Below are 22,936 nucleotides of genomic sequence, written 5' to 3'. Positions count from 1 at the left end.
GCATCGGCAACTCTCTCTCTCTCTCTCTCTCTCTCTCTCTCTCTCTCACACACACACACACACACACACACACGCAAACCTACTACAGTGCTATGGGGTAATTACAATATAATGCTAGACTGCCAATGTCCAGGGTTAGGTGAACAGGAAGCTATTTATCCCAGAGCTCTGTAGACACTTTCTAATTAGGGAGAGTATTCCCACCTCTCCACCCATGATTCCTTGGTGGGGGGCTTCTCACTATTTATTGTATTTCTGCTCAAATTCCCAATATTCTAAAGCCCTACCCCCCACTCCCCTGGCTATAGTCATTACTCTTAATACTTTGAATCTGGCTTTTAAAGCCTATTCTTTATTGTTCTACTTAAAGTTAATCTTTGCAACACTTTGGCAGGATTTCAAATTCTTCAGCATCTGCAACAAGCTTCCATATAAAGCTATGAACTTTGTAATTGTCCAGTTGGAACTGGAAACTCAATGGGTTTGATTCAGATAGTTCATTTGGACTGCCATTCTATTCACTTATATGGACGCAATTCAACTGAACTCAATGACACTTTTGAATAGAAATATATAAGATTGCTATGTTAGTTTCCATTGAAATCAATAGGTCTTAAAGGTGACAACTAGCTTGTCTCATTGATTTAAATGGAATTTAAGTACAACTAAATTGGTTTAGATTCAATCCAATGTTTATTCATTTCTTCATAGTATGCACTATTAGCAAACTGATAAATTCTAACAAATCTATTGGTGTCAAGGCTGAGTACTATAGCTCATAATCTTTTAATGATTACTATTTGGTACTTAATAACCCTATCCATAATGTGTTTTCCTCAATTACTCTTAAGAGAAGAGGTAGGCTGGCCTTGTACTTCTTGCAAAGTGATGGGTCATTTTTCTGTTACGAAGCTGCTCACTAAGAACCTGACATTCAGCCAGAATACAACAGGGTTTTTAAATAATCAAATCAATGCTAAAACATTCAGATGAAGAAAGTGCTATGCATATACAACTTTGCTTTATTTACAGCATTGTAAAATGGCAAATGCCCTTTGCCCTAATAATCAGGATTTGTGCTGAATACTAAAAAGCTTTTTAACTTGTGTGTTTTTATAACCTTGGGGAGGGTTGTTTATTTGTTTTTGAACTGAAAGTTGTGGGATGTACTTGGGAAGAGAGCTGGAAAGAGCAGAAGCTCCCCAATTATAGTCATTCAGGGTAGGGGTAAGTATGGTAAGGGGCACTTGGCACAGGCACTTAGTGGAATGCTTCCCCCAGAGAGTCTCGCCTGGCACCTTCATTGCATACCGTTAGGTGCCAGGTGAAAACGTTTCTCTGTGACCAGGCCTTTGGCTGATTAGCACTCCATGGCATTTTAAGTGGGGGTTTTTTGGGGGGTTGCTTTTGTGTGTGTGTGTGTGTGTGTGTTCTCATTTGGTATTTTTATGTTTGTAAACCACTCTGTGGTCTTCAGATGAAGGACGGTATACAAATTTAATGATGATGATAATAATAATAATAATATGTTGACTGGCAATAATGAAGATGCAACAGTACATTTAAGAAGGTTTTTGATCTTAAGTCAAGATTATGAAGAATGGGTAAACATTTATAAGGGAAATTTATATTGTTTTTATTGTTTCGTCTCCACTAAAAGTTTGGAAACAAAACTGGTAATGTAATGGCTTTCCAGACACTAAAAGGGCTTGCTAGGCATGCAGAATTAAACTGCAGTATGTATGCTAGTTACCACAGAGTCACAGTCAAGTTAAATTCCTACCCTCGGGCTCATATAATTCAATAAATTTCCTTTAAAAAGACAAATCTCAATGAATAAAGAGGAAGGAATTTTAGGATTTAAAAAACCCCTTCTACTTGATTGAGTTAATGCACTTACAAATTCATTCTTGCCACGACAGATTCTTGCACATTTTGTGCCATATAAGTAACAAGCATGTCATGTTACATAGTAGACTCTATATATTAACCTCCACAAACTCACATTTTCCCCTCGGGATTTCCACTCCCAATTCTCGCCCTCTGCAGGAAACACTGGGCTCCCTGATTTTTTCAAACAATAGCTAGTAGCTTCTTGCAAAGCTTATGTTAAGGAGTAGAGTGCAACTGTTTAAGCAAAAGTAAAACAAGCCAGCATTACTGTAATATATGTGTTGCACAGGCTAGGCCTATTAACATTTAGTCATAAATGCAGGACCTAGTCATTGCCTCCTTTTTCTTGCTGACTTACATTTCACTCATGGTGAAACAGATGCTTTAATTCAATGCCAGGCTGCCTCCACTCATGCCTTCTCTTAATAGCATCTGTCAACCTTGTTTCACCCTCCCATCTACATACAGCCCTGTTGACAGTAAAGTAGGCCATTAATGCAAATGAAAACACATGGTAAGTGGGTCCTCAGTGTGGAGGAAGGCAATCACTGCACTCCTACTGTCCTGAATTTCAGTGATGACTCCAACCTGTATCAGATCTGAAAAACTAAAGGCAAGGGTGGACAGATGGAGGCTATGTTGTAAAGCCAGCTACACTGGAAAACGTTTACCTAGCATGCAACTTAAGGCAGACACTTAAACTTGCAAGTACTTTTGGTCCATAAATATGTACCTTCCTTGTTCTCTTAAACCAAATGTTTTTGATACAAGAATATGTGAACCACACTGCTATGTTTTAATACTTGTAAGAAATCCTATGGATTCAAGTGAATGCAACTGTGTGTATGTGTGCACACGCTATAGAAATGCAGCAGCCTCTGATGCTCAGGCAAACAGCAAACCTCTTGCCGTCTCTCACACAATGACTACATCAGCCCTCAAGAGTCGTTTGTGGGAGTTGTAACCTCCTCTACACTCAAGTCAACGACTCAAGTTCACATTAACTTCAGAAATAAATTTAGTTAGAACTTCTAGCAGAAAAACTTACAGCTTTGTGCAGCAAAAGCCAATTGTGCCCAAGCCCAATTAAGATTAATAAATAGAACTTAAATTCAAGATGACAACAACAACAATTATTTATACCCCGCCCATCTGGCTGGGTTTCCCCAGCCACTCTGGGTGGCTCCCAATAGAATATTAATAATAATAAAGCGATAAAACATCAAACATTTAAAACTTCCCTAAACAGGGCTGCCTTCAGATGTCTTCTAAAAGGCAGATAGTTGTTTATTTCCTTACACAGTTCCACCCGATTTATCTGTTGCTGAGCCTTCCCATTTCAGACAGGATGTGTATGATCACATTTGAATCTCCCCTCTCAAATACACAAGACTTCCTGTATCTACATGTCAGGACACAATGTTCCAGGCTACTTTTTTATGTGTACATAAAGCGGGGGAAGATCTAGATATTTCAGTCCCATGCTGCAGTACAAAACTCAATTACTAAGTTTCATTCCATTGCTTTCAGTGAAACTTGTTTATGGTATAGAAAACTAGCACCAAATTGATTCAGTCAAGCTTTCTACTTGATGGTGATTTTCCTCAGCAAGCTGAAACTTCCCTCCCGTGTCATAGTCTTGTTGCTGAGCAAAATCATGCAGAGCTCAGCGCAGTGGGAAACCAGCCAACCCAAAGGGTCTCTGAGGTGTACTTGCCTGGAGTCAGAGTCGGCATCCAAAGTCAGGTCCAGTCCTAGGGTCGGGCAAACAGCAATCCACGTGGTCAGACAGTCCAGAGGTCAAAGAATCTGATGAGCAGGTGGCCAAGGATCAAGACGAGCAGGGAGCAGCAAGTTAGGCCCAGGAACTACAAACGTTACCAGCATCTGACTGCTGCTGGAAACTCTGCTTAAGAAGGCTGAAAGCCAGCTGGTTCTCATCAGGGCCTTCTCCTCCTGATCAGCTGCAGGTGGAGCCACTCTGCCTTCTTCCCCTTCTGCTGTTCAGCAGGTGAAGCTGACTCCTGGCCCATGACATCCTGTGATTCCTATGATGACTGCCCCAAAGCTGTTTTTTCCTAAGCTTAATAGTAGGATTGGGCAGGGGGCAATTTCCATCATAATTGGGGAATGTGGTGGGAAGGTTTAAAGCTTCCCCTACTATCCCTGTTGTGCTGCTAAGCTGACTGGGGAACAGCTGAGAGTGGTGTAAAGGGCTGGAATGCAAAAGAAGTTATTGCACTGGCTCCCGGTGGAGTACAGCATCAGGTTTAAGGTGCTGGTTTTAACCTTTAAAGCCCTATACGGCCTAGGACCCTCGTACCTATGGGACCGCCTCTTCTGGTATGTCCGACAGAGAAACTTACGGTCTTCAAATAAAAACATCTTGAAGGTCCCAGGCCACAGAGAGGTTAGGCTGGTCTCAACTAGAGCCAGGGCTTTTTCGGCTGTGGCTCCGATTTGGTGGAACACTCTGTCACAAGAGACTAGGGCCCTGCGGGACTTGACATCTTTCCGCAGGGCCTGCAAGACAGAGCTGTTCCACCAGGCCTTTGGCCAGGGCACAGCCTGACTCCCTCCCTCGGCAATCTTCGCGGAGCTCTGGCCCAATGGTTGCCAGTGGCTTGATTTGAATTAATTTTATAATGAATGATTTTAGAGTGTTGTTTGTGTTGTACTTTTGTACTGTTTTATTGTTGTTAGCCGCCCTGAGCCCAGCTTCGGCTGGGGAGGGCGGGATATAAATAAAATTTTATTATTATTATTATTATTATTATTATTATTATTATTAAAGATGGATCCCTTCTTCCTGCTGCTAACCAGCTGATCAATAGGAAGATCTGTTGTGGGCCATGATTAGTCAGTGGACCAACAGAAGGGCAGAGGAGACGGATTACACTCTTGCAAACAAGAGATAGGACTATGCATACTGACCAGAGAATGTGCTTGCTGCCTGCAGAACGTACAAAACAAAGGTCAGATATATCCCCCCTCCCAATGATCTTGGAGATTATACATAATGACCAGAGGATGTACAGGATTCTGTAGATATATATGCATTTCCCAAGTTCCTCTGGAGATTATGCATATTGCCTGTAAAATGTGCACTATTCCCTCTTCATGGATGAATTATGTGCACATTCTCCCTGATGCCTGGTGCATCTGTACACTGGCCAGTTATGCACATTAACCACTCAACATTCCCCATTCCATATATATTACATCATTCTAAACTGCTTGGTGGCATTTGTTCTAGTAAGTGGTATATAATTAAAAAATAATAATAATTACTGCTGGAATTGAGTATCCACTTGTTGGTTCCTGAAATGCAGTGGAATACGCAAATCTATAAATCACAAACATATTACAATAGAAGCATTTCTAGGATGCAAAAGCTATTTAAAATAAAAATGAGACAATATAAAAAGCAATGTGAATGATAAGATTCTGAGTTGCCACTCCTTCTAGGGCCAAAGATGATGGTGACGCTTGAAGGAATTTTTGGTCTGTTAGCTTAATAGTATTCCTTTACATCAGTCTCAGAATAAAATATGGGACAGCTGATCTTGGAGTTCACAAATCTGCATTCGCCGGAAACAGAATGTTAGAATGCTGCTAGAAAGTCAAGATACAAGGAAAATAAGATTAGGCCTTGAAAGATATCTGCTTAGAAGACATGGATTAATAATTTAAAGCACCAAGATGTACAATATCACTTAAAAGATTAATATTGTTTTGTAAGAAATGCCATTTAATAATATAAAATTGTTTTTCAAAAACAGCAATTTGAGAGTTCGGATAAGGTTTTACAACATGTGACAGTGTATTTAATTACTGATAAAATACTTTGAAAGCAGATTTTCTACTGTACATTAATTGCAGCTTTTTTCTAAAAAAATAAATAAATCTTTTAGACAAACTGAAAAACAAGCATGTTTCTAGAATCAGTGACCTACTGCTAATATAAAACCAAATGGAGCTTTACAAATTGAAGCTGCCCCTTCCCTCAGACTTGTTTCTCCAACCTGTGGATCTCTCCCAAAGGAAACAGCTGGCAGATTTTGCTGCTGCTATGGCAACTGTGTCGTCAGTCCGTTGGCTTGGCAACATTGCAGCAGCATGAAGGTACAGTTCAGAATGCTCCAAATGTTAACAGAAAGGGTGCTTTTTATGTCGACTTCTAAAGCCATGATTTTCACGGTACTTTTATAAATTTTGCAATAAAAAATCCTATGCAGTCCTTATTTGCCATGCTTATCAAATCTTCGTATCTGAATTCTTGCAGTGAATTAAAATCCATTCCCTGCAAAACTGCTTCAGATGGATCAAACCTCTGCAGCTTTTTCAACTGCTCAGGTGACAGCCCAGCTCCCATCATGCCTTCTCCTCCAATATGGGGCTCCTTTTAGAGAGGAAAATAAAACAAATGGGCTTAATTGCTCTGCAGTTCATTATTTATTTACCCGAAAATGAAAGCCAGTATTCACAAGGGTCAGTGCCTCTAAATCTACCACCGTAGGCACATCCTTGGAGTACTTTTACTGCAATCTAAACTGTCCTGGAGCTTGCCTTGCTACATTCCTCTGGAAGGAAATATATTTGTAGAAAGGCTCAGACTAAGGAGGCAGCAGAGTAACACCGAAAATAATTTGCTCATTATCAGTTAACACTGATGAAATTTACACTAACGAAACACCACTTTTTAAAAAATGAACATCATATGCAATCTAATTTATGCTTGAGTTGCCATGTTGTGTCAGCAAATCAGTGATGGAAGGCTGAACATGGATGCACAGGTGTTACAGTACTGAAAATATTGAGATAATCACACTATTTTGCTACCCAACAGGGGTGGGCTTTCCCAGGACCCGAGGGCAAGTAAATCCTGATACTACTGACAAGAACGTGTTGAGACTCAAGCTGCAATCGTATGCATACTTACATGGGAATAAGTCTCACTGAATTCAGTGGGCCTCACTTCTGAATAGACCTGTATAGGATTGCACTGTAACAGTGGGTGGAGCTTCACTTAATAGTCACTGTTGCATATACTTGTACACCCCAAAAACCTTGCAGGGTGGCCAGGAAGGATGGAAGATCTTGGAGAATGGTCAGCAGCAGGACCTCGGGGCTCTAGCATCAAGCTCCAACAGACCAAAGGCCTGTGATCTTTCCCTGCCACTGCCTATTGCTGGGAGGAGTCCAAGTCCCTGGGTAATAGAGAGAGAGAGCTCCCCCTTTAGCTTTCTGTTCAAGGAAGGATGCTTCTTTGTAAAATACAGTAATTAAAAGGAATGAATGGGGGGGCAGCCTATGAGAGTCTTTTTCTGGCTCCAGCACATGGTGCCAATGAGATACACACAAAAATAGCAGATTTTTGCATAATCAGGCAGATCATATATATATAACAGATTTAGGGACCTTGTAAATGGAAACCCTGATTTATGTGTGCTTCTTTTACACGTCTCCTTCCTCAGAGAAATGTAGTAAGACACTTAATGCTGTTAAAGGTTTAACCAAAGAAAGCCTCATACCAAACAGTTCAGTTCATCAAGTGCTTCTTCTGGTCTTTACATCTAAGGATGGCATTGAATCACTTTAATACTTTATGCCCTGGAATTTCAATTGTAACAAATAGCCATAACAGTGCATCAGCATTTTCTGTAGACATGCAATAAGACAAGCATGATTACAAAAAATACACAAAACCCACTATCAAATTAGAGGCTGTCTCAGCCATTTAATCCTGCAAGATTAAAACCTAATCCCTTTAGCCACTGTTAGTGAAGGTCTGGGAGAAGCGAAGTGCAACTAATTAAACTCGAAGTCACACAATTATCTGATGCCTTCTGAATACACAACTTTTCAGAGTTTTGTGTCATATCTGATGCAGTGTTTTGGTAGGCATGTATTACAAAACGTATTAGATACTAACATTTACATTAGTTAATGATTCCCAAACAGCTGCCAACTCATAAAGCACTGGCACAGCCTGCTGAGCCCTGCACAGGGAAGGGCAACAGAGTCATAGAAGCTCATCCACACAGATGTTTCCCCAGCCCTCTCTCCCTGCAGGATCAGCAGAGTGCCCAGACTCAGATAAGTCAATGCAGGCGTATTCTGTGTCCATCTGCTCCTCCTCCCTGTGCCCTTTGTAGGGGGAAAACAAAAGCTCAGAGACAGAAAAATGTTGATCAGGCCACATGGTGCTGCGGGTTCTGGCCTTCCTGGCAACCTCTGCCAGCTCATAGGAGTCTGATTCTGTACCAGCAGGTGTAAAGCACTTGAGGTGCAGCTTGCGCTACGATCAGGGAAGTTACCTCACTGGGAAAAGACCTTCTCTTAACTGTTGGCGGGATCTTAGAAATCACTTTTAGTAAGAGTACTGGGACAGAAATGGAGACAGGCAATGACCATTCTTAAGATGGCATGGAAGGCTAAGGTTTGGGGAGAGGTCTCCAATCAAGTCTCTGCTTCCCTGTCTGATGAACTGGAAGCTTTGGGAAGCAATGGCTGGTTTTGTGTTCGTGTCAGGGAGGGTGGGGAAACTTAAATGCATAAAAGAATCATAGAATTGCAGAGTTGGAAGAGACCACGAGGGTCATCTAGTCCAACCCCCTGCAATGCAGGAATCTTTTGCCCAATGTGATGCTCGAAGCCACGACCCTGAGTCGCGTGTTCTCTACCGACTGAGCTATCCTGAGTACAAGAATGCCAAAGCTTTGGGGCTCCCCCCCACCCGCTGAGGCTGCTCTGCATGTTCTGGGTGGAGTGTGTGTATTTGGGCGCATTGAGGTGTTTCAGAATATGGAATGCTTCGTTAATTTCTGGGTCATCGTTTTGCAGGGGCCATGCTAATCTTCTCTATCATTCCAATTTCAGTCTATGTGCAGCCGAAGTAGCCACAGCAGAATAAGCATAGGAAACTGAGCAGAGCTCAGAGTGGCAGCAAGTAGAAGACAGGGCTGTTGTTTTTAACTGTCAGCAAGCATGTAATGAGTGAGAAAGATGCCATTTTAAAAAAATAATAATATAATGTTCTTACCTGTGACTGAAGCTGAAGGCATGGGAAGGTCTCCAGTGCCCAGGCAACTTGCTCCTCATTTTCAGAAAGCGTAATTGTGCAGGTACTGTATACCAGGGTGCCCCCTGGCTTCAGCAGCTGCACTGCCTAAGGAAACAATACTCTCATTTTTAGGATACCATCATTTCTCAAGCAAACTTACTTTTAGAATGCAGAATTACACAGTCCATATTCATTTTGAAAGGACCAAGGACAACTTCTCATGATGTTGTTTCAAGCTGCCTTTGTGTTGTGAGCCTTGTGTGTGTACCAGTGTGTAGTGTCCTCCACTGCACTGCCTCCCCTGTATCCTGCAGTCAAATATTATAGGCAACTAGCCTAGAGTGGCAAGTTAACAAGCAAGGGTCAATCTATGTGGCCAGTACACATGGTTGATAAAAATCTAACAATTAAGATCTTACACTTTTGATGATTTACGTCTCACAAAGACACAATATCTTTTAGACACAATATTATCAAAAGGTAAACAAACACTTCCAAACTAGTCTCTCCTTTAGGAAAAGTGGAATGCATATACAAAAGCTGGCCTTGTTTAAACAAACATTTGAAGGGTTCTAGGACACGACTGAAAGTTCCCTTCTTTTTGGCTCAGCAGATTCCAATACACAAGGGAACACAGCTGAATAAATCATGATTGTTGATGTTCCCAACCTCCATCTGAGCACAGCAGTGATATTAAAGATGTCTTGGGACAAGGCAAATAGGGCACAAAGCCATCTTCCCACTAGATTCGCTAACTTTGTCAATTCAACAGAAATGAATCCTCCTTACTTCTGTCAATACAAGAGCTTAGCATCCGAGATGGATTTTGGTAGCCAGGGTTACACTTTCAGTGAATTTGAAATTTTATCAAGGGTGTCATTCTGTTTGATGTTTGAGGGTGGGGGACTATTCTATGCACGTTTAAGTAATATCATGCCCAAGCCCTACAGATGGGGCAGACTAACAAGCCAAACAGATAAGTAAACTACCCCTCAGTGATCCTCAAACATCTCTGACTATACTGAACAAATTATGCACTACCCCTTTTGTTTTAAAAGAGAAAGGGTTAGAAAAGACATCTCTTATCAACTGAATCTTTACCAACAAAGGAGAATGCCTGTGCTAAATTTAACTAGATCTATTTATGTTCAAAAGATATTGTCTTCCAGCTTCAGAGTTGATTGGCCTTTCTGTATGGTTTGCCTCCACATCACCATAGACTCTGCCGCCAGGATAACAACAATGTGTTTTAGATAGGGAGCTTGATTTAGCCCTGTTACACATCTATTCCAATGTTGCTATTGGTTCGAGAACAATGGAGCTCAGCGCAACCCCAACCAGCTGAACTTTTGCATGTGCCATGAACTGGGTGTGCTCAAGAAAGGATGACCAAGTGCCAACTTCTACAGTGTAACCGTGTGCACTTCCCTTGCCTCCCTTGTACTAATAAGACAAGGCTGTGAGCTAATGGGTCAATTCCTTTTCTTTTTCTTTTTTCTTTTTTTTTTTTTTGCAGAGGGATCATAGCTCGCAGATACGCAGGCAACCCCAATAATTTATTGTAGAACCCTACAGAACTATGAATCACTCCCATTCCCCACCTCCAAGGAACTGGATTGAATTTAAAAGATACATTAAGAAGCTGTTATTTAAAACTACAAAATCCACAGAGTGGGTTTCAACACAAGATTTAAGTACTTGGAAGGGGCTGGGGCTGGCTAGTAAGCTGGAGTTCCTTGGAGAAACTTGATGAAGGGAAGCCAGGATTGCAGACTAAGACTATGCAACTGATGAAAGCTTTCCTTTTAATTCAGTATATAAGGACAAAGCAGAGGAAGCTTTTGAGGTGCTTCGAATGAGGAGTAGGCCTGTGCAACAAATCGCCGTATTGTTGAATACCTGTATTGAAATAACGTCTTGGAAAGTGTCTCAACAAGGAAATATACCAATGAACAAAAGGTGGAGACTTGACAGCTTCCCAGGAGGTAGCTCAGATGAACACATACTTTACAGGCACCTTGTCTCTTGCTTTGTTTGCTCTCTCCCTCCTTCCTCCTAACCATAAAGCTTCACAGGTATCTTTCCACTTAGAGCTCAGCTAATTATGCAGAGCCTCCTTAAAATCCAGGAGAAACCCCCCATGGCTAGACAACCAAAGATCCAGCCCCAAAGTAAACAAAGAACTGGAAAACACTTCTTTCTTCCCTCACACTCACCCCTACTGGTGAAAAAAAGAGGAGATTTTTATTTTATTTTCTGGTGGTGTTTGTGTTGGTGGTTCCCCCTAAATAGCTTTCCTCCATATTAAAAAAGGGAGAGATTGTGGGATGAGGGCTTTTGGTGGGGGGCCTTCTGTGGAGGGGGGGATGGAGGGAAGAAGATTTAGCTGGCTTCCTTATGCTGAAATGGAAGGTTGGGTACTGTGTGAGAATGATGGGGAGGGTGTTTTTCAATAAGCAGTGCAAGCAACTGCAGTTCTACTCACAAGCAAGCCCTACTGAACTCAATTAAGCTTACTCACAGGAAAGTAGAAGTAAGTTTAGTTGAACTCAGTGGGGCTTATGCATGCATAGATTCCACTCAAACCTCTGAGTGGGGAAGCAGATACAACTTGACTAGTTAATCACTTGAACAACTCTTAAATTAGTTGAAAATATGTTAAATATATTATATGAAAGTTGTTATATATATATTATATGGAAGTTTATTTAATATTTTTATTAAATCTACTTCTTCCTTAGATTTTAAGTCCCTCCACCACCACAGGGAGCCTCCTCAAGGCCCTCGGCTGTTGTGAGGAAACACGGCGCACGCTCTGCCACTGCGGGGAGGCCCAGCAAGGCCCTCTACCGCTGCAGATATATATCGTGATATATTGAGATATCATCATATTTAGCTAGTGATATATTGTGATGCTGAAACCAGATATCGCCAGCCCTAATGAGGAGCCTGTAATGCATGTAAGAATTCTCAATGAAGCATTGCTTAAACGCAAGAATGTGTTTGAAGTGATGACCCAAGGGTCAGGTTACTTATTCTTTGGTAGTTTTTATGGCAAAATACATACCACTCTGAAGAGCTTGCGCTGCAAGGGCTGGTAAGAAGTCACTTCCTTTAAAGACCAGGAATACACCATATTTGGCCTCTGCCCCATGCCACTACATGGAGCATCGAGAAGTATTCTGTCAAATGATTCTGGTAAAAATGGAGGTCCCTCTGCAAAGAGGAACATGGTCAGTTAAAAAACTATAGCTAATTTATGTTGCATACTTAACTTTGCTATTGTTTGGGGAAATGTCACAAAATAATTTATTTAAATAGCATGAGCTTGACGTCAGCTTAACACAGCTAAATTGGTATAAACTGCAAATACAGTCATGCTGGCCTTGGTTTCAAAGTCTTTATAACTGCTGATAAATCACCATTATGTTTGGATATAGAAAGCAAAATGTCCTTTCCCTCCTACTTTCTGACTGAAAGATCTGAGTCACATTTTGTTGCTGCACATGACAGTTTCCTCGAATTTGTATTGCTGGTGTTGAGTGAAGACTGAATTTGTGTGTGAAGACCCACCAAAAAGAAACCTGACCTGCCAACTGCTACCTCACTTGCACTTATGAAAGATGCCCCAAATTACCAGCCATTTATAAGTTATATAGGGTTTTTGAGGTTTAAAGGATCTGGATAAAATGGCAAGTCGATATTAACCAACATCCAAATTACACTAAAGCAATAGTAGTCCTAGTCACAACAGGATCTTAAGGATTACGATAAAAATCCTGATCCTCCTCAGAAAACACAGCTACAACAAGAACACCGAAAAGAAAAATAATATTACCTTGCCTGTCCTCTCCTTTGCCAATGGCAAGTGCCTTAGTACCATCATAACAAAATGCTTTAATGCAATTCAACTTCAGTAACGCAGCATTTTGCTTTATCTTTTTCACTTTTTCTGCAGTCTTGTCCAGGGCAATTACTTCTCCCTGAAAAACATGTTGGAAATCAAAAGGGTAGGAATTTATTACTTATTTGTTTCATAAACTCCTATATACCACTCAATTGTAAAAAAATAAATAAATGGAAAAATGGAAATGAAAAACTCTCAAAGCAGTTTACAAAAAGTTAAAACAGTAACACTGAGGAAAAACTTCACGACTATACTTTAAAATATACAAAAGTTAAAATACTTTAAAACAGATTAAAATCACCTCAACTTTCTAAGCATCTGAGTGGGCTTGTCTACAGAGGAATGTTTTTAGCAGGCACTGAAAAGAGAACAATGGTACCTTGGGTTACATACACTTCAGGTTACATACGCTTCAGGTTACAGACTCCGCTAACCCAGAAATAGTACCTCGGGTTAAGAACTTTGTTTCAGGTTGAGAACAGAAATCGTGCTCTGGCGGTGCGGCGGCAGCAGGAGGCCCCATTAGCTAAAGTGGTGCTTCAGGTTAAGAACAGTTTCAGGTTAAGAACAGACCTCTGGAACGAATTAAGTACTTAACCTGAGGTACCACTGTACAGTGAAAGTGCCTGCTTGATATCAATAGGCAGGGAGTTCCAAAGGGTTCTTACAAAAGCGCAATGGGTATTATGTGGCACCTGCAGTAATGCCAATTCCACCTGAAGCAGTCAGCTGTTGCCCTGCCAACTCCTATCAGCCCCCACTGCCATGGGAGATGGTGTAGTCCAGCAACAACATCTAGAGGGCCACAGGTTTCTCATTCTTTCTTTAACCACTGCTCTGCTTGACCAAGCAGTTACCATTCAATCTGCACATTACACATAATGACTTCTTTGTACGGGAATGGCATATTCCAGGAGAACATATAATGTAGTCAGCTCCAGCCCCTTCCAATTGCTTAAATCTTGCGGTTGTTGCTTTTGTTTTGTTTTTTTATAACAGCCTCTTAAGGTATCTTTTAAATAGTACAAACTGCTAACTAAAATGTTTATGGGACATGCTGACTTAGCAAACATGTGTTCATTAAAACTAAATCAAGTTGATGGAAACAAACAACACCACACATAAACACTTTCCAGTACGAAAATGGTTGTTTCTTTAAAACTTCCAGGCTGTACCTCATGCCAGCAATTTCTCCATAAAGAAAAACTGAACAGTTCAGTAAGCAAAATATGATTATGTCAAGGAGGCTGTTGCATATCACAAATTGCATGGCTCTTCTGTACACAACACATGGCTGGCCGTAACAAAGTTTCCCTGCTAAAGAATGCACAGGTCACAACTGGAAGCACATCATGCTACAGCCCACTTGAACTTCCCAACCTACTTGACATTTTATATACAATCCCTTTTTCAGTTGAAATATGATTCATCTAAATGCATACTACCTTATTCCAAATTTCTCAAAGGAGTACTTTTTGTTTCATACATACTAAAACTTACTCAACGGTTTCTTGCAAGATAAAATGTCTCGTAAATTTTCTATGTACTTAGTACTCTTTGCCCTATGTTTCCTCCAGCCAAAATATAAGCATTTTAGTAGACTACTAAAGCTGAATGGATGGAAAAATACACTAATTTAACATGCAGCTGTGCAAAATTCGTCAAAAATGCAATATGGACTTCCATATTTCCTGCTCAGATTCTTAATTTATTGAATACCGAAAAGCTGAACACTTCAGTGAGCATGATACAACTATGTCAAGAAGGCTTCTTTGGGACCCCATGAGAAGCCAAATGTCAGAGCACAAATTGTAAAAAGGCAGAAAGCAAGCTTTTTGACTGCTGCACTAGGGACAGCTCCTCTCCTTGAACCCTGTTTCCTTGCACCTCAAGCTAGCACATCTATTTTATTTCATGGTTTGATGAGGAGGCCCATAGTGAGTGTGCCAGGATGTAGCAATCTTAGAGAATGCATAACAGGCCGTGTCCCACCCATCCGGTTCAGGGAACCACCCACTGACAGCAGCTTAGTTTTGTCTGGATTAAGCTGCAATTTGCTGGCTGTCAACCAATCCACTACAAAGGCGAGACATCAGTCTAGTACAGGCATGTCCTGTGATGTACCGGCTGATCTCTGGGTTTCCTTGGTTGATCATGATCGTTTGTGGGATCCTGATCCGCCCCCCAAGAAAAAACCTCAACAACTGTGGCCCATCCTTGCCCCAAAAACCTCAACAACTCTGGTCAATCCTCCCCCCCAAAAAAGCTCAACAACTTTGATGAAGCCTCTGGTCAATCCAATGGGGAGATTACTTCCAGTTTTTTTATAGCGGGAGTAGATTGCAGTCTCTTGGAAGTTGGACATACCTGGTCTCGTACATCCACTGCCACATCTGCAGATGTAAAATGGAAACGGAGCTGTGGACTATTGGGATACCTTCCCTATGTCTGGGCAAAAGACTCTCTGACATATCGGGGCATTTCACTTTGATTGGGCACACAAAAAGAGCTGCTCTTCATCTGCTGACTGATAAAGTAAGATGCTGCCCCAGGTTCCCTGGGCACAAAAAAAGGAATACAGGAGTCTCCTCAGCATGGGCCAACTCCAGCTGTGCTGTCTGTGTATCTCCAAAGTATGTTCTATTTTGTGGAAAAGTGTAAATCCTGGATATTGAAGAGAATGCTCGCCCAGCATTATGCAGTAAATGATGCAACTACAGGAGCCCCACCTCCTCCTTAGTCTCTAGGGATGTGTGTAATTTCCAGATAGAGGTGATGACCTTTGTCAATAAGGCTAGATAGGTCAATTCTGCTCAGAGAAACAATATAGTCTTCTGAGAAGTTGCTCAGTCCTCTCAGCTGCCCTGAGAGCGTATGGCTAAAGAGCAGCGTATACATTTCTTTAAAATGAAACAAATAAATCCTGAATACCAATGAGAAAGTGTGAAAAGGGGTGGCCCAACTGTCAGAGGCAGAGAGAGATGACTGGAGATGGGGGAAATTGAAAGAGAATGAAGGAAAGAGGTTTTGTGCTCCCAAAGTTAGGAAAGATGGGTGCCTCTAAGAGATCTAAAGTCCCTTCCTTCTCTTTACAAGCAGAAATTGTCCCTTTAGATTAGCTCCTGCCAATTTCCAAAAGGCACAAGCTGTTAAACTACTCCATGCAATTTAATAACTCAAGTCACAGAATATAGCAGATCGTAAAGCACTCATGATTAACTCATTATTTGATCTTATTGAAAATGGTGGGCCATAATGTCATGTTGACGGATTGGTTACTCAGTACTTTCATTTGAATCACTTTGTTTTTACACAATGAAAAGTACTGAAGTTTAAATGGATTTTAAAAACCAAGCTTCTGCACTAAAAATAGCCCAAATTAATTTGTATTGTATTATTTCTCGCAAGACTTTTCTACTTTCCCCCCCAATCTATCACATGTCCACCGAAATGAAATCTATTTGTTCGAAATATGTTGTGATAGGTAACCCAGAAAGATTTATCTTTGGTTCAGCAATTCTGCTATGCTGCAAAAATCAGCCAGTAAATCAGCAGTGTGTTCAAATATTAATGGTGTGCTACTTTGAGTTATCTGTGGATCTCAGCAAACGAGTGAAACAAGCCATGCTAATGAAGCACAGGTCAAACTTTCCTCACTGAGACAGAAAATGCTCAGTGACTTCACTTACCTCATCACACATTAATGTTGCAAGATGGGTTGTTTTCCCCCCGGGAGCAGCACACATGTCCAAAATTCTCTGTCCTGGCTGAGGATTTAAAACATAACTCACAACTGAAGAGGGCAAATTCTAGTAATGGAAGAGAAAAAAACTAGGTTTGCTTCAATGATGACCAACACAGGAATATCTTACTTAAAACTAATTCTATTGTTTGTTTCTTCAAATAAAAGGCAAAACTGTACATGTGTGTGTTCTAATTCTGTAAGCAGTGTTCAAAACATTCACAGCATGATTGATTGTAGCAACTATAGACATGAGAAAGGAATACCTATTTTGACAGAAAATGGTATTTCTTAGAAGCCAATACATTATAATCAACCAAACTGATTGAGGCAGCAATCCTAAACACTTACTAGGGGGGTCATTCGATGCTAAATCACCTGATTTTAATACTCGACCGTGCTCTTACATCTCAGATTGTGTTCAAAATATTTTCTGTGCACATACTTACAAGATAACCTCAAATTAATTTTTAAAGATTTTATGGTCCAAAATTGGGCACAGGAGAAAAGTTTCGTTTTTTGCATGATTTAGGCTAATGCAATTTCTGTGTCAGTTTAGAAAAAAACCTCCTGTTCCGCTTATTTTTCAACCAATTGGGCTTATTTTGGTATCAAAATCAAGCTAACTTTGGTCTCTTTCAAAATAAGGTATAAAAATGGTATTAAGTGCCACAGAAAAGGGACACTGACCAAAGTGAATGTTAGTCATTTTCTACCTTGGTAGGTTTGATAAGCCATAGTGTGCAAACCACAACTAAAACATGCATCTTACTTTTTTTGTAGAATGGGCTAACCATGGCTATGTTTTAAAAATAAGAAGGGTGTATTTGTGGTTATAACATATTTTAAAAATTAAGTTTTATTAATTATTTAATAAAAACAAAATATGTCTTGGAACGGTGTTCATTTTATTGTGTAAAACACTTGTGCAAAGCTATTTTGTTTCCCATACATGTTATATGGTCAATGATGCTGTTTTGTTTTGTTTTGATTTGATTTAAATTAATTTGAGGTTATCTGATGGTTATCTTCACATGAAAATTTTTTGAACAGAATCTGAGACGTGAGAGCACATGGCACCAGGTGATTTGGCGTGGAATGACCCAGGGAGGCTTGTGGAACGTATTTAAAAATCTTCAATTCCAAAACAAAGTGTTTTGATTCTTGTGTTTGGGGAAAACTCTAGCAAACTTGTAAACTTGCACTGTGTTAAGATTTATTTAAAAATATGTATTATGTCTCACTACTTCATTGTATCTCCTAGATAAATGTCAAAAACAGAACTTAAAAGGTTTCTGCTTAATGGGATACACTTCTGCCCACCCTACTGAACATGTGCAAAGCGCAAGATTTAGAGCCCTTGTACAGGAAAGTGACCCATGCATGCAGCTACCAACCAACCAACCAACCAATCAATAACAGCGCTTAGTGCCTATGAATGCCTGGATCTAAAGAGTCCATAGGAGCAGCACAGTGCACAGCTGAACTGCAGTGTAAGACTCTACACTTCCAGCAGCCCAGTCCCCCAAGCATGTGACAAGATGCTTGAAGGTTTCACTTCCCATGGCATAGAAGTGAGGACACACAAGATGGGGCTTCAACCCCAGTACAGGCTGCAGCAAAGTAGCCTATAGCACAAAACTTACGCTACCTGCTTGGAACAGCATTTCCTCTGGGGCAAGGGCAAAGTAAGTCACCAAATCACCAAATGTATAAGATAACATAACGTGTCTAATTTTACACTAATTGTGCATTTACATTTGTTTCCCAAATTGTCCTACAGATTCGGACCATGTACTTTTTAAATGCACTTCACTTTACTGCAAATCGCTTCTTTCCACACACAACCTACTTGTGTCATCCCTTCAAAAACATCAAGACAATATGCGTTTACCTGGGAGTAAGCCCACGCAAGTTATACTTCCAAGTAGAAATGCACAGGATTGCACAGCCAATAGATTACATATTACATATTTAAAGACTGGCTGTTATATATACACAGCTAAGTCACATATATAAACACAAATAATTGCATTAATTTTCCATTAAAACATATATACAGAAGAAACTGCTGGTGCCTACGGGCAAAAACACATATTACCTAATAACATACATGGTGAAAACATTAATCAATAATATTGGCTTAATGGTACACAACATTAACAACACAGTGTTCATCAATATATTTTTTCCACACGCTCAGTAATCAGGCAGTATCTGTTTCTCAGCTACATGAGCTTACATGTATATGCTGAAGTGTTCTTGCATTATAAATCAATTGGTGAAGCATGGAAAATAGGATACACAGGGGGCTGGTATGACATGTTTTGATGACACTTTCAGCCAAATTATGTGTATTGTGTATGATTTGACCAGGAGGTATAAAACTCTGTCTGAGATGGTCATCTGTGATCACTTATTCATATACATTCAACTTCTCACCGAATGCTACAAGTGATGAGCATACATGTGTCCCTTAAATCTTCTAGTTAAGACCTAGTGCAAAGCTGCAGCAGAGCAAACTAACATGCTTTTGCTTCCAATATGGGAGAAAAGTCAACAAATGTTTTGAAGGAGGAGTAGAACACTTGTTTGTGTTCCATAGTTGAAATAATACTGGAAATGTGGGTGGTGGAAATCTGCAGCCACAAAGTGCAATGACAGATAAAACAGAAGGTAATTTCTTGTTTCATGACACGTTAAATTTGTCTTCAAACAAAGCAAAATGCAAATTCAACTTGGTGGAACCTATACACACACACAGAGGCCTTTCTTGGGAAACGTAACAAAATCAAACCAAGGTTTCTTATTGCAGAGCTTTCCTTATAGGAAACAATATATAAATAAAGACTTCTGCTTTGGATGCACTGACCACTTTAGATCAACAAGATGAAACAACACAGATCTGCAGAGTTGTGTGTCAGCTCAGCGACCGGATTCAAGGCTTATGTTGAAATGAAATCCCCTCCAAACTTTGTCACTATGTTCACAACCTGTGAAATGGGAGGTGGGGGACGACTTACCAGAGGCATCAATCATGCTCCACATTGCGGACAGGCACCATTTTTCTTCAATGCAAATTCAAATTCTTCCCTAGCAGATGCAAAAGTGAGGCTAAAACAGAAAGGGTGGGAGCAGGAACCAATGCTTCCTGACCGCCCCCCCCCCCCACTTTGGTATTTGCTGAGAGGAAGCATGGAAGAAAACTGCACCTAGCAGGATCTGGGACTGTCAACACAATGCTATTAGGACCCATTGGCCGTCAGCACAATCACCACCACCTGGATCATATGAGCATGCGCTAGTGGCATAAAATGTGGGGGAAATACGATTTTTGTAAATCTTTTGTTCTCTCTAAGCCATTTCAAAGCCAAAGCACTTCTCAAAAGAAGTTTTGAATCACCTCTTGTTCAGACCCACTGAAGTCCACTATCGCCCTATTACATCTAAATTGAACTACAGATGAAGCTGTCCATGTCATTTATTGATATCTTGCCAAAGGCAATCAAAAAACAGAATTAGGTAACATTTCACTTCACAGCACAGTGAAAACAGTCCACGCCTAGCTTGTCAGATATAAAATACTTACAGAGCATAAACACATAGGGAAAATCACTATTTTAATTTAATTTCCCCCCAAATAGCTTATTTGCTTAGATGTGAAGTCCAACTGTGTTCAATGGGGCTTAGAATGCAACAGAAAGGGTTGTGACCTCAGAATTCAGAAAGCTATAGTTATTTTTAATATGACTTACCTGTAAAAACAGATAACTCGATAACATTTTGTCAAATGAAGGACTAAGGTAAATTGGTTCTGTCATTTTTATTCCCATCCCTCTGAAAGGCACAATGCACACCGGTAAGAAGAAAAAAAAATCCTGATCTGAATTTCTAAAACTGTATTATACTAATAATCTTTTAATAAAAGATCTGACACTTCAATATAATATTGACCAGTAATTAAACAGATTCTGATCTGACTTTCATAAACACAAGAAAGAAGGGAAAATTGAAAATTTGCAAGATATACAGTGGAACCTTGGGAGGCACATTTGCAAACCCCAGCGCCACGTCTGTGCATGCGCAAAGCACGATTTAGCGCTTCTGCGTGAGCGCTGAAACCCGGAAGTAACCCGTTCTGGTACTTCCGGGTTCGGCACAGTGCGCAACCAGAAAACACGTAACCTGAAGCATCTGTAACCCGAGGTACCACTGTACTATAAACTCAGCATAAACTTCTAACTTTCTCTCTCTGTAATCTTGGTTTAATGTTTAGTTGCCTCTCTTGTATGTGGACTAGTTGTCATCAGATTTCAAAGCTAATGTGGTGGTTCAGTTCTTAGGATAAAAATGTAAAGGTGGTCTCAAATTATTGCAGTTATACACCCTGACTTACAAAGACACAAATTTGGAAGATGGCACCACTCAGCGGCTTCATGTGGATGTTAAAGAGAATTGTAGAGTTGGAAGGGACGCGGGTGGCGCTGTGGGTAAAAGCCTCAGCGCCTAGGGCTTGCCGATCGAAAGGTCGCGGTTCAAATCCCCGCGGCGGGGTGCGCTCCTGTTGCTCGGTCCCAGCGCCTGCCAACCTAGCAGTTCGAAAGCACCCCCGGGTGCAAGTAGATAAATAGGGACCGCTTTCTAGCGGGAAGGTAAACGGCGTTTCCGTGTGCGGCTCTGGCTCGCCAGAGCAGCAATGTCACGCTGGCCATGTGACCCGGAAGTGTCTCCGGACAGCGCTGGCCCCCGGCCTCTTGAGTGAGATGGGCGCACAACCCTAGAGTCTGTCAAGACTGGCCCATACGGGCAGGGGTACCTTTTCCTTTACCTTTAGAGTTGGAAGGGACCACAAAGGTCACTAGTCCAACCCCCTGCAATGCAGGACGCTTTCTGCCCAAGCTGGGGCTCCAATCCATGACTCTGAGATTAAGTGTCTCAGCCTCTACCAACTGAGCAGTAGCTGTGTTCTATGTTAGAAATTGACCACTACTAGGACTTGTTTCTTCTTGATTCCCAATGTATTTCTTATCAATAAAAAATTCAGTGGCATGAGCAAATTTTTATTCTGAAAGTGTGGCCCAGAGAAAAATACTTTGAGAACCACTGCCCTAGAAGGTGGTGCCTGGGAGATGATACTCAACCCCATGCAGTTTCCAGTGTGGAGTGCACAGGCCTCAATCTTTTTACCCATTCTATGGTACTTTATAATATGATCATGGGACATCCAGAAAGTATAACACATACATATTATTCTCAAACTTTATTACAATTTCTGACTTACTTCAGTGGGCCAGTAGAATTAAAGATTTCATTTCGGCTCAGTTCAGAAATCCCATTTCCGATGAAAACTTTGCTTCCGAGAAATTCTTTGGCCCCTCTTTTACACTTCTCTTCAATATCAGAGTATACTGAAACAGTATCTCCAGCTTTCATGACTAAGGAAAGAAAGGGAGAACATTTCAAATAATATTTTATTTGGCACAAGAACTCACTCGGGACTTCAAGTAGGCCACATACTTGAGCCCCGACTATTTACAAGAATCTGTTCAGGTCAAGAGTAGCTCTGGAACAACTTCAGTAATGGCTATTCCGCATGCATACTTGGCAACTTCTTCTGTAACTTTTTAAAGCATCTAATCTACAAGGAAGAATAGTTAATACTCAAGTTACTAAAGCTTAGGGACCACAGAGTCTGAGGCAGGGAATGAAATAGATGCAGTGGTAAATGTCTGGTTTCCTGATTTTGTCCTTTCTTACCAAAACCATAGGACAGGATAATCAAGTTTGTTAGGAAATGCATTTCTTAACAACTTCTTTAAATACTGATTACATAACTTATAAACTTCCTCAACTGGAACATGACTCTCTTATAGTGCAAATCTGCCAATTTAGTAGTAGCACCTACTCTTTTACAGAATCCTTTTTACAGAATTTCAGAACAAAGGATGGTAGGGAAATAAGACAATGGCTGCAACTTGCATTCAATCTTACATTCACAACCTACAGTTCTAAACAATCTAGTATTGGATATTTGAAGAGAGATTAACACTTAAAAAGGGTAGCTGCTATCAACTACAAAGTATTATTTTCCATCAGTCTTACAAGATAAGGAAGCGTGGAGGGGGGTGTTACATACATTTTGAAGCAGATATGATTCCTGGAGTATAGACGTGTGCTCCTCGAAGCACCGCATTCCCACACTGTGCACCAACAATAACTTCATTTGTCAACTTTTGTACATCCTTTCTGCTGGGGGCAGGGGAAGGAGAGAGTTAAGAAAAACCAATCAGCACAATTATAATTCACATCTGCTGTTCTCAGCTGCCTT

At 40.7% G+C, this 22,936-nt stretch overlaps 1 protein-coding gene and 1 non-coding gene across 22 annotated transcripts in view; both read right to left on the bottom strand.

Moving 5' to 3' along the window:
- Window positions 1–1,426: 1,426 nt before the first annotated feature.
- The window catches only part of NSUN6 (NOP2/Sun RNA methyltransferase 6), a 30,299-nt gene continuing 8,789 nt past the window's right edge, over window positions 1,427–22,936 (bottom strand). For 15 of the 21 annotated variants that reach the window (XM_077936875.1, XM_077936878.1, XM_077936882.1 and 12 more), the window contains 9 exons: window positions 22,745–22,857; window positions 21,890–22,043; window positions 20,364–20,445; window positions 16,556–16,675; window positions 12,798–12,942; window positions 12,027–12,175; window positions 8,939–9,064; window positions 6,836–6,883; window positions 1,427–6,295 (listed from right to left, as the gene is read on the bottom strand). In XM_077936875.1, coding sequence (XP_077793001.1) covers window positions 6,089–6,295; window positions 6,836–6,883; window positions 8,939–9,064; window positions 12,027–12,175; window positions 12,798–12,942; window positions 16,556–16,675; window positions 20,364–20,445; window positions 21,890–22,043; window positions 22,745–22,857 — 1,144 coding nt within the window. In that variant the 3' untranslated portion in view covers window positions 1,427–6,088. The other 6 variants (XM_077936889.1, XM_077936884.1, XM_077936890.1 and 3 more) reach the window with 6 other exon arrangements.
- On the bottom strand, window positions 8,695–8,799 carry LOC114607943 (U6 spliceosomal RNA). The gene has a single exon (XR_003709263.2). It is a non-coding gene; the product is annotated as a U6 spliceosomal RNA (small nuclear RNA).

Source organism: Podarcis muralis, chromosome 12 (genome assembly GCF_964188315.1).
Source record: "Podarcis muralis chromosome 12, rPodMur119.hap1.1, whole genome shotgun sequence".
NCBI classification, from domain to species: Eukaryota; Metazoa; Chordata; class Lepidosauria; order Squamata; family Lacertidae; genus Podarcis; species Podarcis muralis.
Note: the sequence above shows the minus strand (reverse complement) of the source record. Positions and strands in the feature narration are given on the sequence as shown.